Source organism: Rana temporaria (genome assembly GCF_905171775.1).
Source record: "Rana temporaria chromosome 4 unlocalized genomic scaffold, aRanTem1.1 chr4a, whole genome shotgun sequence".
Taxonomy (NCBI): Eukaryota; Metazoa; Chordata; class Amphibia; order Anura; family Ranidae; genus Rana; species Rana temporaria.
The window spans coordinates 4,285,998-4,299,371 of NW_024404432.1; the positions used below are offsets into that span (position 1 = coordinate 4,285,998).

At 46.7% G+C, this 13,374-nt stretch overlaps 1 protein-coding gene across 1 annotated transcript in view; it reads right to left on the reverse strand.

Moving 5' to 3' along the window:
• The window catches only part of LOC120921724 (NACHT, LRR and PYD domains-containing protein 14-like), a 483,121-nt gene that overhangs the window by 286,310 nt on the left and 183,437 nt on the right, over positions 1 to 13,374 (reverse strand). The window contains exon 6 of the mRNA XM_040334262.1: positions 8,980 to 9,150. Coding sequence (XP_040190196.1) covers positions 8,980 to 9,150 — 171 coding nt within the window. The remainder of the gene's footprint in view (positions 1 to 8,979; positions 9,151 to 13,374) is intronic.

Sequence of the window (13,374 nt, forward strand, 5' to 3'; positions counted from 1 at the left end):
AAGGGAGAACCGGCTCAGCACTCCTCAAAGATTGCCTCGATGTTTCGCGAATACTACGAGAATTTATATAATCTGGGAGCCACCGACTCCCCTACGGAGGCGACCCTCATAAAACTAAAATTGAGTCGTATCTTGCCTCGATCGGGCTCCCCACCCTACCCCCTGAACAGGCGACTGGCCTTGAACATCCTATCTCCCCGGCTGAACTTTTGGCGACTATTAAGTCTCTTCCCTCTGGCAAAAGTCCGGGCCCGGACGGGTTCACAAAGGCGTATTATGCAACATTTTTTGACAAACTGCAGGCCCCCTTATGCACCCTTTTTAACTCACTGGCGTCGGGTGGCCAGCTTCCAAGGGAGACTTCGTTGGCACACATCACGGTGCTTCCGAAGGACGGTAAGGACCCTACCCAACCTCAGAGCTATCGCCCGATTTCCCTCTTAAATACGGACCTAAAATTTTTTTCAAAGATTTTGGCTAACCGATTGAAACCTCTCCTCCCTGACATGGTACACGCGGACCAGGCTGGCTTCATACCGGGGCGGGAAGCCAGAGATAACTCAAATAGGGCACTACAGCTGATCCACTGGGCGCGTACACGCGATCGGATGCCTCCATACTTGATACTGTCCACCGACGCTGAAAAGGCATTCGATCGGGACTGGCAGTTCCTCAGCGCGGTTCTGGAGAAGTCAGGGTTGGGCCCACGTATGTTAAGCTGGATCTCTACGCTTTATGTCTCCCCTACAGCACAGGTTAAGGTGAACGGTGGTCTCTCGGCTGGGTTCGCGATCCGGAATGGCACAAGACAGGGGTGTCCGCTCTCGCCCCTTTTGTTTGCATTGGTCCTGGAACCGTTGCTGCAAAGGGTCAGATCTAACCCCAACATTAGAGGAGTAAATGTAGGCTCCCTAGAACACAAGCTCTCTGCTTACGCAGATGACATACTGTTCCATGTGGTAGAGCCCCTTGTCTCCCTGCCAGTCTTGATGGATGAATTAAGGGAGTACGGGGAGGTGTCGAACTTCAAGATAAACTATTCGAAATCCAAAATACTGCCTGTCACTGTCCCCCCCGCCTTAGCGTCCTCTTTGAAGGACTCATTCCCCTTCAGGTGGTCCACGTCCTCCATGAAGTACTTAGGGATCCAGCTTACTAATTGTTTAGACTCACTTTATTCCCAGAACTATATCCCTCTTTTGAAAAAGACTTCCCAGGACTTGCAGGCCTGGGATAGGACTATGTTCACCTGGGTGGGACGAACATTCTGAAAATGGCAGTTCTGCCCCGTATCCTATTCCTCTTGCAAATGATACCTATAAGATTACCGAAACGTTTTTTTCGCTGAACTACGAAGTCTTTTCACTAAATTTGTATGGGGGGGGTAGAAGACCTAGACTGGCAATGACGATCTTGCAGAGGTCCAAGTTGAGGGGAGGCTTGGGAATACCAAATATTCTTAGGTATTATCAGGCGATTGCACTACAGCGCATCCTGAACTGGAAGTTCCATACGTCCCTTAAGTTATGGGTCCCTCTGGAAAAGACAATGGCGGGACGGGACTTGTCCTACGCACCCTGGGTCCCGACGGAAAGCAGGGGGCTCTCTGACTGGGTGTCCCCGCTGACGGCTCACTCCCTGTCCATGTGGGATAAACTGAATGGCTGCCTGGCACTGGCGCCGAGGACTTCTCCTCTGGCGCCCGTCGGTGGTTACCCTTGGTTCTCCCCTGGAGAGCTGAAATCCTCCCTCCGAACGTGGGTTAGGGATGGAGTAGTTAGCCTCGCAAGATTTATGGACAGCGGAGTTTTAACACCGCTGGCCACCTTGCGCGCCCGATATGGTAGCTTTCCCTTTGACTTCTGGAGATACCGTCAGCTTGAGACCTTCACAGCAAAGTGTCAGAGGGTAGCACAGATCAGAACTAGCCTGACAGAGTTTGAGCGCCTTTGGGCGTCAGAAGATCCAGAGCCCCATTTGATCTCGGTACTATACCGGCTGCTGGAGGACGCTTCTCCGAATCCCCGTCCTTACTTTGTTAGAGAATGGGAGAGGGACCTACAGACTGACCTTACGGATGACCAACTTTACCACATATACCGCCTGACCCACAAGAGCTCAGTTGATGCCAAAACCCAAGAAAATAATTATAAGTTATTGACGCGTTGGTACAGGGTGCCGGCCTCATTAGCTAGAATCTTCCCCAATGTATCTGATAGGTGCTGGAGGGGGTGTGGACAGAGGGGCACTCTCCTCCATATTTGGTGGGAGTGCCCGGTGCTTCGCCCGTTCTGGGACATGGTTGCCAAACACGTGTCTGAGGGCTTGGGCATGGATATCCCGGCCCAACCCCAACATTTCCTGCTCCACGTCCCCCCCATTCCCCTGTCACGGTATAAACGTAGTGCTCTCCCCCACCTCCTCAATGCGGCAAAACGACTTATCCCGATTCATTGGAAAAGCTCACACATTCCCAGTGAGCAAGACTGGTTGGGGAAGGTGAGGGAGATCATGTAAGCGGAGGATTGGCTGGCCACTTGCAGGGATACCCGCGAAAAATTTGAGGTCACCTGGGCAGAGTGGAAGGCCCACGTACATGACACGGCTTTGCTCTCCTCCAGTTTGGATGAGGCGCTACTGGTGTTGGCTGACCCCTCCTTTGGGGAACTTGTCCGGGCGCATCGTCAGTCGGCCTCCTGAGGCCCCAGGTTGATGGGGGTCCTTTAAGTTGGCGAGTGTGGTGAGTGCTGGTCCATCTATCCTCTCATTTGTCTTCTCTCCACTCTCTCTGTCCCTCCTCCTGACTTCCACTCTGTTCCTCTATTCCTTGCTCCTTTTCCCCCTCCCAAATGTTTAATGCATAGATATTTGTTTAATATTGGGACCATCGATGCAACCCCCAACCTGTTTGACTAGCCCCGTTATCTCAGGTCTGTTACAATTAGCATGTAGTAAAGGGAGCCACCTTGCTGACTGCCGGGGGGCGGAGACACGGGGACACATTCCCTCCCCCGTTATTTAGGGGGGGACCCGCCCATGAGGATCGAATGTCCCGGGCGGGCGGTGTGCCCTCCTGTCCCTGCTTTATGGCGGGCCATTTCTCCCGGTTTAAGGTTTGCCTGAGCTCGGACCAGAGGCACTCTCCCTTAGAGTCCCTTTTCTCCCCCTTCCCTTCTCCCTCCCTTTGGCCCACTATCCCATATCCCTCCCTTTCCTCACCGTCACCCCCTACTCTGGTTATTGTTATTTTTTTGTATTGGCTTTCTGTCTGATTGATAATGCCGCATTGTACAACTGTCAATACCTTTTTGAAAAATGAAAATAAATATTTTACAAAAAAACACACATTGCATTTATGCCAAAAGCAACCAGTGACTGGGGAGCATACGTGAGTAACAAAACACTGTATACTGAATATGGAATATTGAATAGTATCTACAGTGCTTGACATGCTATATATGGTGCTCAGAAACTGAAACTGTTGAAGGTCCAATTTTTTTTCTATGTGCAGCATATAATTATAAAGTATCTATTATTCCTTAGGAAACGCGGGAATAACTCTTAAATATCAGGTTGACCGCTGGAAAAGTCACCCCTTTTTCCTTTTTTTTTTTTTTGGACTTTTTTTTTTACTTTTTTTGGACTTCTTTGCATTTTTGTGAAAAGGGAAAAAAAAAAGAGAAGGGACTGGGAGACAATTGGTAATGTTCCCACTATACTGCTATGTGCACTAAAATTCGGGGACTTTGGATATACGGGAATACTGTGACTATTATCCCGAGTATCTAATAAAGGTTGCCTATATATGCCTCAGATTGACTGTTTAAAAATCGACTGTTTATAACCTTTTGCTATTACGAAGAAATAATCAGCTATGTCGGGTCCACAAGCATTGCGCTCTGCTAAGGACAAGGAAAAAGATAAAAGCGGGTCAGCTAGCGCAGTGGCTAAATTAGAGAAATACGCGCATATATCAGACCACACCCCAGTCAAAGGGGGGTTACTAACCCAGACTAAAATAGCTGATAGGAAAAGTCAAGGACCACCGGCAGGGACTGTTAAAGGTATCATCAATAAAAATGTAGCCACAGTGGATAAAGGGACTGAGATAGATCCTGCATTTGCCCCCACTGTGGAAGGGGACCCTACATTAAAAGATGTATTTTTGGTGGTCAGCACATGTAAACAGACTCTGGGGGAGTTGTGCGACCAGATGAAAGGTGTTAAAGAAGAGTTGATATCCGTGCGGCAGGAGCTCCAAAAAACAAATGAACGAATAACTGAGGCAGAGGGAAGAATATCTCAAATAGAAGATGACCTATACCCAGTAAAGCAAGGGGTTAAAACAATGAAAGAACAGATGATCAAGTTTGAGGAAAAGCTGGATGAAATGGAAAACAGGAACCGTAGGGATAATGTGAGATTGGTGGGACTACCAGAAAAATGTGAAGGGACTAATCCAACACAGTTCCTGGAAAATTGGTTCTTAAAGTTATTTGGAAGAGACGTTTTTTCGCCACAGTTCTCCATAGAAAGAGCGCATAGAGTTCCTGCTAAACCCCCCCCCCCCATCAGGAGGAAGACTACGATCAATTTTGATGAAATTCCTGAATTTCAAGGATAAAGTAATGTTACTCAGAAAAAGATGGGGAGCGTTACGTGGGAAGGGTCGAAGGTCTGACTGTATCCAGACATTTCACCTCTCTTACAGAAGCGGAGGGCTAGCTTTATTGAAGTTAAACATAGAATGCAAAAGTTTAATTTAGTATATGCCTTGTTGTATCCGGCGCGGCTGCGAGTGGCTGCACTAGATGGGACTTTTTGGAGGGGGGGGGGGGGGGAGAGTGTGGATGAATCGATCACAAAAAAGGCCCACAGGGATTACCTAGGCGGGAGTAGGTGGGAAAGGGAGGAGGGAGGGAGAGCAGAAAGGGGGGGGAATATTCTAATGTGACATACTGCGGGAAACAGAAAGATTTGATTACACAGTGGGGAGAATATGTATATATACAAATGTTACAAATGATACAAATCATGGTAAAGGGGAAATCAACACAGATAATATATTTAGAAAAAGTAAGCATAGATTTCACAGAATATAAAGATGAAGTACACAAATACACTAAATGGTAGTAGAAAAAGTTTATGTTTGGTGTGATAGCACATTTAGAGAAAAAGGGAACACTAGGTGTACTGGGTATGGAAGAGAAGAAAAGGGGAAAAAAGGAGAGGCGAGGAACTCTCCTCTTGTCTTTTCCTATTGTTTTGTTGTTCGTCTCTGGAGGTCTTGGATGGTATATGGTTGGTCTAATAGAATGTTTAAGGATATAAATTAATGCAGAATAGAGCACCAAAAATAGGATCTGGGAAGCCATGTTTTTAAAATTAATGGATTTTTTCTATGGGTAAGCAGGTAGATACAATCCTATCCTGGAATGTCAGGGGTTTACACAATCCCCAAAAAAGGACTGCTTTATTTACTTTTTTTTTGCAACAAAACCCCACTGTTATATGTTTGCAGGAATCTCACCTTACGAATGATACTGCTCGATTGTTACGTATGTCTAAATATCCTGTGCAATATCATTTGTTTCATACTAGATACTCTAGGTTAGTATATTGTTCTCCAGAACTACTGCATTTATTGAACAGGATGTGCTTATAGACTCTGAGGGCAGGTTTATTTTTTTAATGGGGAAATGGGACTCTCATATATGTGTCATTGCTAATATATATGTACCGCCACCTTTTACGTTGACGGTATTACAATGTCTAGCTAGATTTTTGGTTAAACATCCCCAGCTCCCTGTATATGTCCTTGGGGACTTCAATAGTGCAATAGATATCTCCCTGGATATATACAAAAATGTTCTCCACAGGGGCCAAGGGTATATACCTCGCTAGCTAGATTTATGACTGAGTTGGGACTGGTAGACTTGTGGAGATGTAAATCTCCCCTTCAGGCCCAGTTTTCCTGTCATTCCTTGACTCATTCTACGCTGTATCGCATAGACTTTGCTCTGGGCAATGACTTAACGCTTTCCTTTGACCCAGTGGTGACGTACTTGGCCAGGGGTCTGTCCGACCACTCTCCAGTGCAGCTCTCCTTGGACTTCCATAAAATATGTCTCCCTATGCATTGGAAGATGAACCCCCTATGGCTCCAATTATTTACTGATGTAGAGAGTATGCGGATGCAGATCCAATATTTTTTGGACGATAATAAATCATCAGCTGCGCCGGGGATGTGCATAAAAGAAATTAGTGCCATTAAAACGAAGAATAGGCAGTGGGCCAAGGATGCTGAGAGGGCGGTAGAAAAAGCAGAGGAGATATACTTACTGGATCCTACTCCCGAACGGGGGAGAGAGTGGATAGATGCACAAAAACTTTACCGCACTATTCATTTACAGAAAGCTGATAATAAAAGGTTTTTCACCTCCCAAAATTATTTTGAGGAGGGGGAAAAAACTGGCCATATGTTGGCAATGATAGCTAGGTCACAGCAGACATCTCAAGTGGTTCATAGTATCATGACGTCAACACAACTGACTAACAGATACGCCTTCTATATTGAAGGAATTTCACTCTTTTTACCAAGATTTATACTCCTCTAAGGTGATATACCCAGTAGAGGATCTGACGCGTTTTCTTGAGTCTATCACACTTTCCCAACTTAAAGAGACAGATAGGCAACACCTTAATGCACCTCTTACCCTTGAAGAACTTCAGACAGCGTTGGCCACTTTTCTAAACTCAAAAGCTCAGGGTAATGATGGTTTACCAATTGAACTATATAAGAAGTTCGGGGGAGTGCTCCTACCGGAGCTACTCCATACGCTGAAAAATGCATTTGACTCAGATATTTTGCCGGGATCTATGTATGAAGCTGTAGTGGTAGTAATACTGAAACCAGGGAAAGAGCCCAATAATCCTGATTCATATAGACCTATTTCATTGTTAAATACGGACCTGAAACTTCTTACCAAAGTAATTGCCATGCGACTTTCGGCGGTGGTGACTACACTAGTGGATCCGGACCAGTCCGGCTTCATACCAAATAGATCTACGGCAAATAACCTGAGACGACTTTTTCTAAATATGCAGATCCCTATTGATAACCAGGGAAATAGAGCTGTACTCTCATTGGACGCCGCTAAGGCTTTTGACAGCGTGGAATGGGAATACCTCTGGAAAGTATTGGAGAAGTTTAATTTGGGCGAGGGAATAATTTCTTGGATTAAATTACTTTAAAAAGCACCAAAAGCGTGTATGCGGATAAATAATACCCTCTCACCCTCATTTGATTTATATAGGGGAACGAGACAGGGCTGCCCCCTTTCTCCCTTGCTTTTCGCCCTGGCCATAGAGCCCCTGGCGGTTGCTATAAGGGGGAATCCAGATATACAGGGTTTCAGGCAGGGAGAATTAGAAGATAAACTGGCACTATATGCAGACCACGCGCTGCTGTTTCTGGGTGATACGTCCGTATCCCTCGTCCACCTCATGGAATTGGTTCATACCTTTGGAACATTTTCCGGTTTTAGAATTAATTGGGATAAGTCTACCCTCCTCCCATTGGACCCGCTTCCGGGACCTTTGCCGCAGATTGCGGACCAGATTAAAGTTGTGGATAAATTCAAATATTTAGGTATTATGGTTCACTATAATTTAGACCAATATATCAAGCTGAATGTGGAACCTGTCTTAAAAAAATTTCAGGAAAAAAAAAATAGTTGGATCAAGCTGCTGCTGTCCGTGGTTGGACGTTGCAACCTGATCAAAATGATTTGGAATCCACAGTTACTTTATGTGCTCCACAATGCCCCCATCTGGATCCCTGCCTATGTGTTTAAAAGATGTAATACCATATACCGGGCGCTAATATGGAGGAAACAAGTCCCAAATGGCGTAGAAGAGATGATCCGTTCTGCCCCCGTTGCCTGGTGGATAACGGGACACTTGTGCATATGCTGTAGAGGTGCCTGAAGCTGCAGCGCTGCTGGGCTGCGGTAGTGGTCACTATCAACAGCATATGGAACCTTCAACTGCCTATTGATCCTAAACTCTGTCTGTTGGGGTGGTTAGATGAAGAGCGATATGGGCCACACACCTCTACCGCTATCCTTAGGGCTTTGTTTTTGGCCAGGAAACTTATTGCCAGGAAATGGCTGTCCGTAGAGGCCCCCACATATATAGAATGGGTTATATCAGTAAATGAATCTCTCGTTAGGGAACAACTTACGTATAAGCACCGGGGTAGACCGGGGAAGTTTGAGAACATATGGGAGCCCTGGTTGGGTACCCAAGGCCTGGCATCATCGTGGCTCATGCAAAGCAGGATCCATGGAGATAGAGCTGCAGTGACTAACTTACTTAACTAGATGGCGGAATGGAATAAAGATTTATTCGGTAAAAGAGAAGGGGAGAGGTACTAATGTTTTAATGTTTTCAAGTAGCTTATTCAGAGATAGCCCTCTTAATATAACATAAATGCTTTTGGATAGATTGAATATATTACATGTAGTGCTGTAGAGTATAAATAAGGTATATTCCTTCTTTCTGTGACCCTGATGATACTCAAAATTTGTTTTGTATTACATGTTTGAAGGGCTTTTGTAAAAAAAAAAAAAAAAAAAAAAAAGAGGGGGGGGGGGGGGGGGAATATAGAGAAAAATGTTTGTATATGTTTTTTATATGTCTCAATAAAAAAGTATCTGATTAAAAAAATTCCTCATACCCATCCAAATTGTTTTCCCTCAATAAAACAACAACTTTGTGTGGAAGTTGGAAAATGCGTGTTGCCTGGCTGTGCAGGAATAGGGGGACCCAGGAATCCAGTGGCTTGTTAGGTAGCACTACAATAATTATAACTTGTGTGAATTACTCTATTCTGTATATCTGGTGCCAAAAGTAGTGTGTGTGTGTGTGTGATTTATTTCATTACAGAAGTTATAATTACAATTCTCAAATTCTCACCTCAGGTTCTGCAGGGTACACCTCGGATGTGTGAGTCCCTTACACAGAAGTTTTACTCCAGAATCCTGTAGATCATTCTCTGATAAATCCAGTGTGGTGAGAAATCTGTTTGTAATAAGAACAGAACAGAAATCACTGCAGCAGGAGGTGGTCAGATCACAGTGACTGAGGCTGCAGAGACAAAACAAAGAAAGAAAGATATGGTTCACAAATGATTATAAATAATCATAGCTCCTAACCGTCCCTGATTTTGAGGGACTGTCCCTGATTTGAAACAAAGTCCCTCTGTCCCTCTTTCCCCCTCATTTGTCCCTCAGTTTGGTCTGATCAATATAATCATATATACAATGCACTTTATCATCTCTTAACCACTAGCCGACCAGCTCACACAAGAATATAGTGTGGCAGGTTGGCAGCGCTGCTCAAAACGCTATACCCATACAGCGACTCACGCAGTTGCGGGCAGGCGCATGTCGCTGCATGCTGTGGGAGCGGGTCGGTTGAACTCTATGTCTGCCGGCGGCCCACGATCGCCTATTACATAGGCAGAACGGGGGAACTGTATTTGTAAACAAGGCAATAACCCATTCTGACAGATGACATGACAGAGATCTACTGTTCCCAGTGTTTTGGAACAGTGATCTCTGTCATGTCCCAGTGAGCCCATCCCCTCAAAGTTAGAACACGCTGAAGGAACACAGTTATTATTATTATTCAGGATTTATATAGCACCAACAGTTTACGCAGCACTTTACAATATAAAAGGGAGACAATACAGTTATAATACAATGAACCACAAGAGGATAATGAGGGCCCTGCTCAGAAGAGCTTACAATCTAATAGGGTGGGGCAGGTGGTACAATAGGTTGTAACTGTGGGGAATGAGCTGATGGAAGTGGTAAAAAGATTAGTTGGAGACGTGATAGGCTTCCCTGAAGAGGTGAGTTTTCAGGGATCGCCTGAAGGTAGCAAGAGTAGGGGATAGCCAGACAGGTTGAGGTAGCGAGTTCCAGAGGATGGGAGAGGCTCTGGAGAAATCCTGGAGACGAGCATGGGAGGAGACGAGAGAGCTTGAGAGTAGGAGGTCTTGAGAAGAGTCGATAGGACTTTTTGGGCTCTCCATCAAGTACATGCTTAAATACATTCTGAGGTATGAATTCAGGGGCTTCTGGTCTAAGGGGTCCCATCACTTGCCGCTTCAGATGGGGGTAGGAAGAAAGTATCAGGCTCTGGTTGCTGGGGATACCATAACCACTCTGACCCCATCCACTCATCTGTGGACTCTTCATCTTCAGAATCTGGAGGCATGGTCTGAGACCTAGTGACTGGTCCCAGGGGCTTGGGCATAGAGGAGGGATCTGAGGAGTCAGGGGTTGTAGGTACTCGGACAGCCTTGGCAAGAGGTAGTAGATGATTCCTGTGCCAAGTTTTTAGAGAACCCACACTTTCTTCGGGTCTGACTTGGTACACAGGAAGGTCAGGCAGTTTCTTGCATATGATGTATGGCTGGGACTTCCAGCGGTCCGCCAGTTTGTGTTTCCCTGGGATTACCAGGTTTCGTAGCAAGACTCGGTCTCCAGGTTGTAGGTCTTGAATCTGGACTCTTAGATCAAAGTTCCTCTTGTTTCTTTGTTCTCGCTTCTAGGAGCTAGCGTGTGCCTGCTCGTAAGCAGTCCTGAGGCTTCTTTTTAGGCGGTCCACATAGCCTTTGTGGGAGGCCTCAGAAGCGTGGTCTAAGGAAATCCTGAAAGCCAGGTCAATTGGCAACCGAGCCTCCCTTCCGAACATTAAACGGTAGGGCGAGTATCCGGTGGGGTCACTCATAGTGCAATTATAGGCATGCACGACGGCTGCTATGTGTTTGCTCCAATGTTGTTTCTCCTCTGAACTCAATGTTCCCAGCATGTTCAAAAGGGTCCTGTTGAATCGTTCGGGCTGGGCATCCCCTTGGGGGTGATAGGGAGTAGTTCTGGTTTTGTCGATGTTCAATAGTCCCAGCAGCTTTCGTACCAGTTTGCTCTCGAAATCCCTCCCTTGGTCAGAGTGGATGTGTTGTGGAAGTCCATAATGGACAAAGAACTTTTCCACCAAAACTTTAGCTACTGTTGAGGCCTTCTGATCCTTGGTTGGTACATTTCCTATTCCACTCAGGTCAGGCTCCACACAAAGGAAGTCTATGCACACTAGTTCCAAAGGACCCTGACTTTGAAGATGGCCCATTGGGGCAGCTTGGCGGGGCAACGTCTTCCTTTGGATACACCGGAGGCAAGAGCAGCAATATCCCTCTACTTCAGCCCTCATGCCGGGCCAGTAGAATCTGTCTCTGACCATCTGGAAAGTCCTCTCAGGGCCTAGATGACCATGCTGGTCGTGAAGCGAAGCCAGCACAGTCTCCTTGTGCTTAGTGGGCAGGAACATTTGCAATTTCTCCTCAGGACCATCAGAGGGGCCCCTTCGGTAGACTACCCCCTGATGGAGCTGTAGCTTGTGCCACTCTTTGTGCACTAGTTGTGCTTCTTTCAAGGCACTGTCGAGGAGGATCTGTGGATGTTTATGTTCCAGGGCCTTCAAAACCAGCCTACCTAGCGGGTCTCCTTCTTGATCTTGCCGCATTTCCTTCTTGGATAGCCGGGGCAGATCCCCATTCTTCATTTGTGTTACATCACAGTAGAACTTGGGTACTCCTGCTGTCAGGACCCCTATCTCCTCAGCTCGAGATCCTCCCTTTGTTTGTAGCTCCGTTCCTTGGCACAGTGCCCGTAGCCCCTCAGGGGGTATGTGAGTCCATTCTGTCCCTAGGGTCACTGATCCATGAGGTTTCCTGGAGAGGGCATCAGCATCCTTGTTCCCCGCTCCTGGATGGTATTTTAAGCTGAAATTGAAACCTGAGAGTGCCGCCAGCCATCGGTGTCCTGTTGCATCCAGTGGTGAACAGGTAGGTGAGTGGGTTGTCAGTCCTCACTTCGAACTCAGCCCCATATAGGTAATCTCTCAATTTGTCCACGACAGCCCACTTAAATGCTAGGAATTCCAGTTTATGAGTGGGATAATTCTTCTCAGACAGGGTGAGGCTCCTGCTCACATATGCCACTGGGCGTAGGCAACCACCGTGTTCCTGGTACAAGACCCCCCCCAGCCCCTCTCTGCTGGCATCCACATGCAACTCATAAGGCTTTGATGTGTCTGCATAAGCCAGAACAGGGGCGGTGGTCAAATTTTTCTTGAGCTGGACAAATGCCTCCTCACATTTGGGAGTCCATTGGTCATGGATGGACTCTTTGTGTTTTCTGGGGCCCATGTGGGGCTTCACAGATTTTACGGATTCAGAAGCGCCCTCTTTGTCTCCAGTTTTTAGTAGTTCATTCAAAGGCTTGGCAATCTTTGAGAACCCTTCCACAAATCTTCTATAGTAAGAGCAAAATCCCAGGAATGACCGCAGCTCTGTTACATTGGTGGGCCTTGGCCAGGAGGTAACTGCCTCTAATTTCTCTGGATCTGTCGATATTCCTTCTGCGGAGACTATGTGCCCCATGTAATCGACAGATGATTGATAAAACTGGCACTTCTCTCTGGACAGCTTCAGGCCTTCATCGTGTAGCCGCCTCAGGACCTTCTCCAATCTCTGCTTGTGCTCTTCCAAAGTCTTCCCAAACACAATAACATCATCCAGATACACCAGTACCTCGATCAGATTCATGTCGCCCACAGTCTTTTCCGTGAACCTCTGGAAAGTGGCGGGAGCACCCGATAATCCTTGGGGCATGCGGTTGAATTCAAAGAAACCCACTGGGGTAATGAAAGCCGTCTTTTCTCTATCCTCTGGGTGCATTGGGATTTGATAATAACCACTCTTCAGGTCCATAACACTGAACCACTTGGCTCCTGACAAACTCTGTAATGCATCCTCAATCCGAGGAGAAGTGTACTGGTCAGGAATAGTCCGCTTATTGAGGGTTCTGTAGTCGATGCACAGCCTCAAAGAACCATTTTTCTTCCTTACCACTACTATGGGAGAAGCATAAGGACTCCTAGGCCTCGTACAGACGAGAGGATATCCGCTGGAAACGGTCCGACGGACCGTTTCCAGCGGATAAATCCTCTGGCGGATTTTGATCTGATGGCTGTACACACCATCAGATCAAAATTACGTGGCCGCGCCGTCGCCGCGACGATGACGCGGCGACGTGCGCGACCCTGGAAGGTAAATACTTCCACGCATGTGTCGAATCAATACGACGCATGCGAGGGATGGGATCGGACGGACTTATCCGGTGAGTCTGTACAGACGACCAGATAAGTCCAGCGGACTGGATTCCAGCGGATAGATTTCTTAGCATGCTAAGAAATTTTTATCCGCTGGGAATCCGTCGGCTGGATTTTTATCCGCTGGGAAAT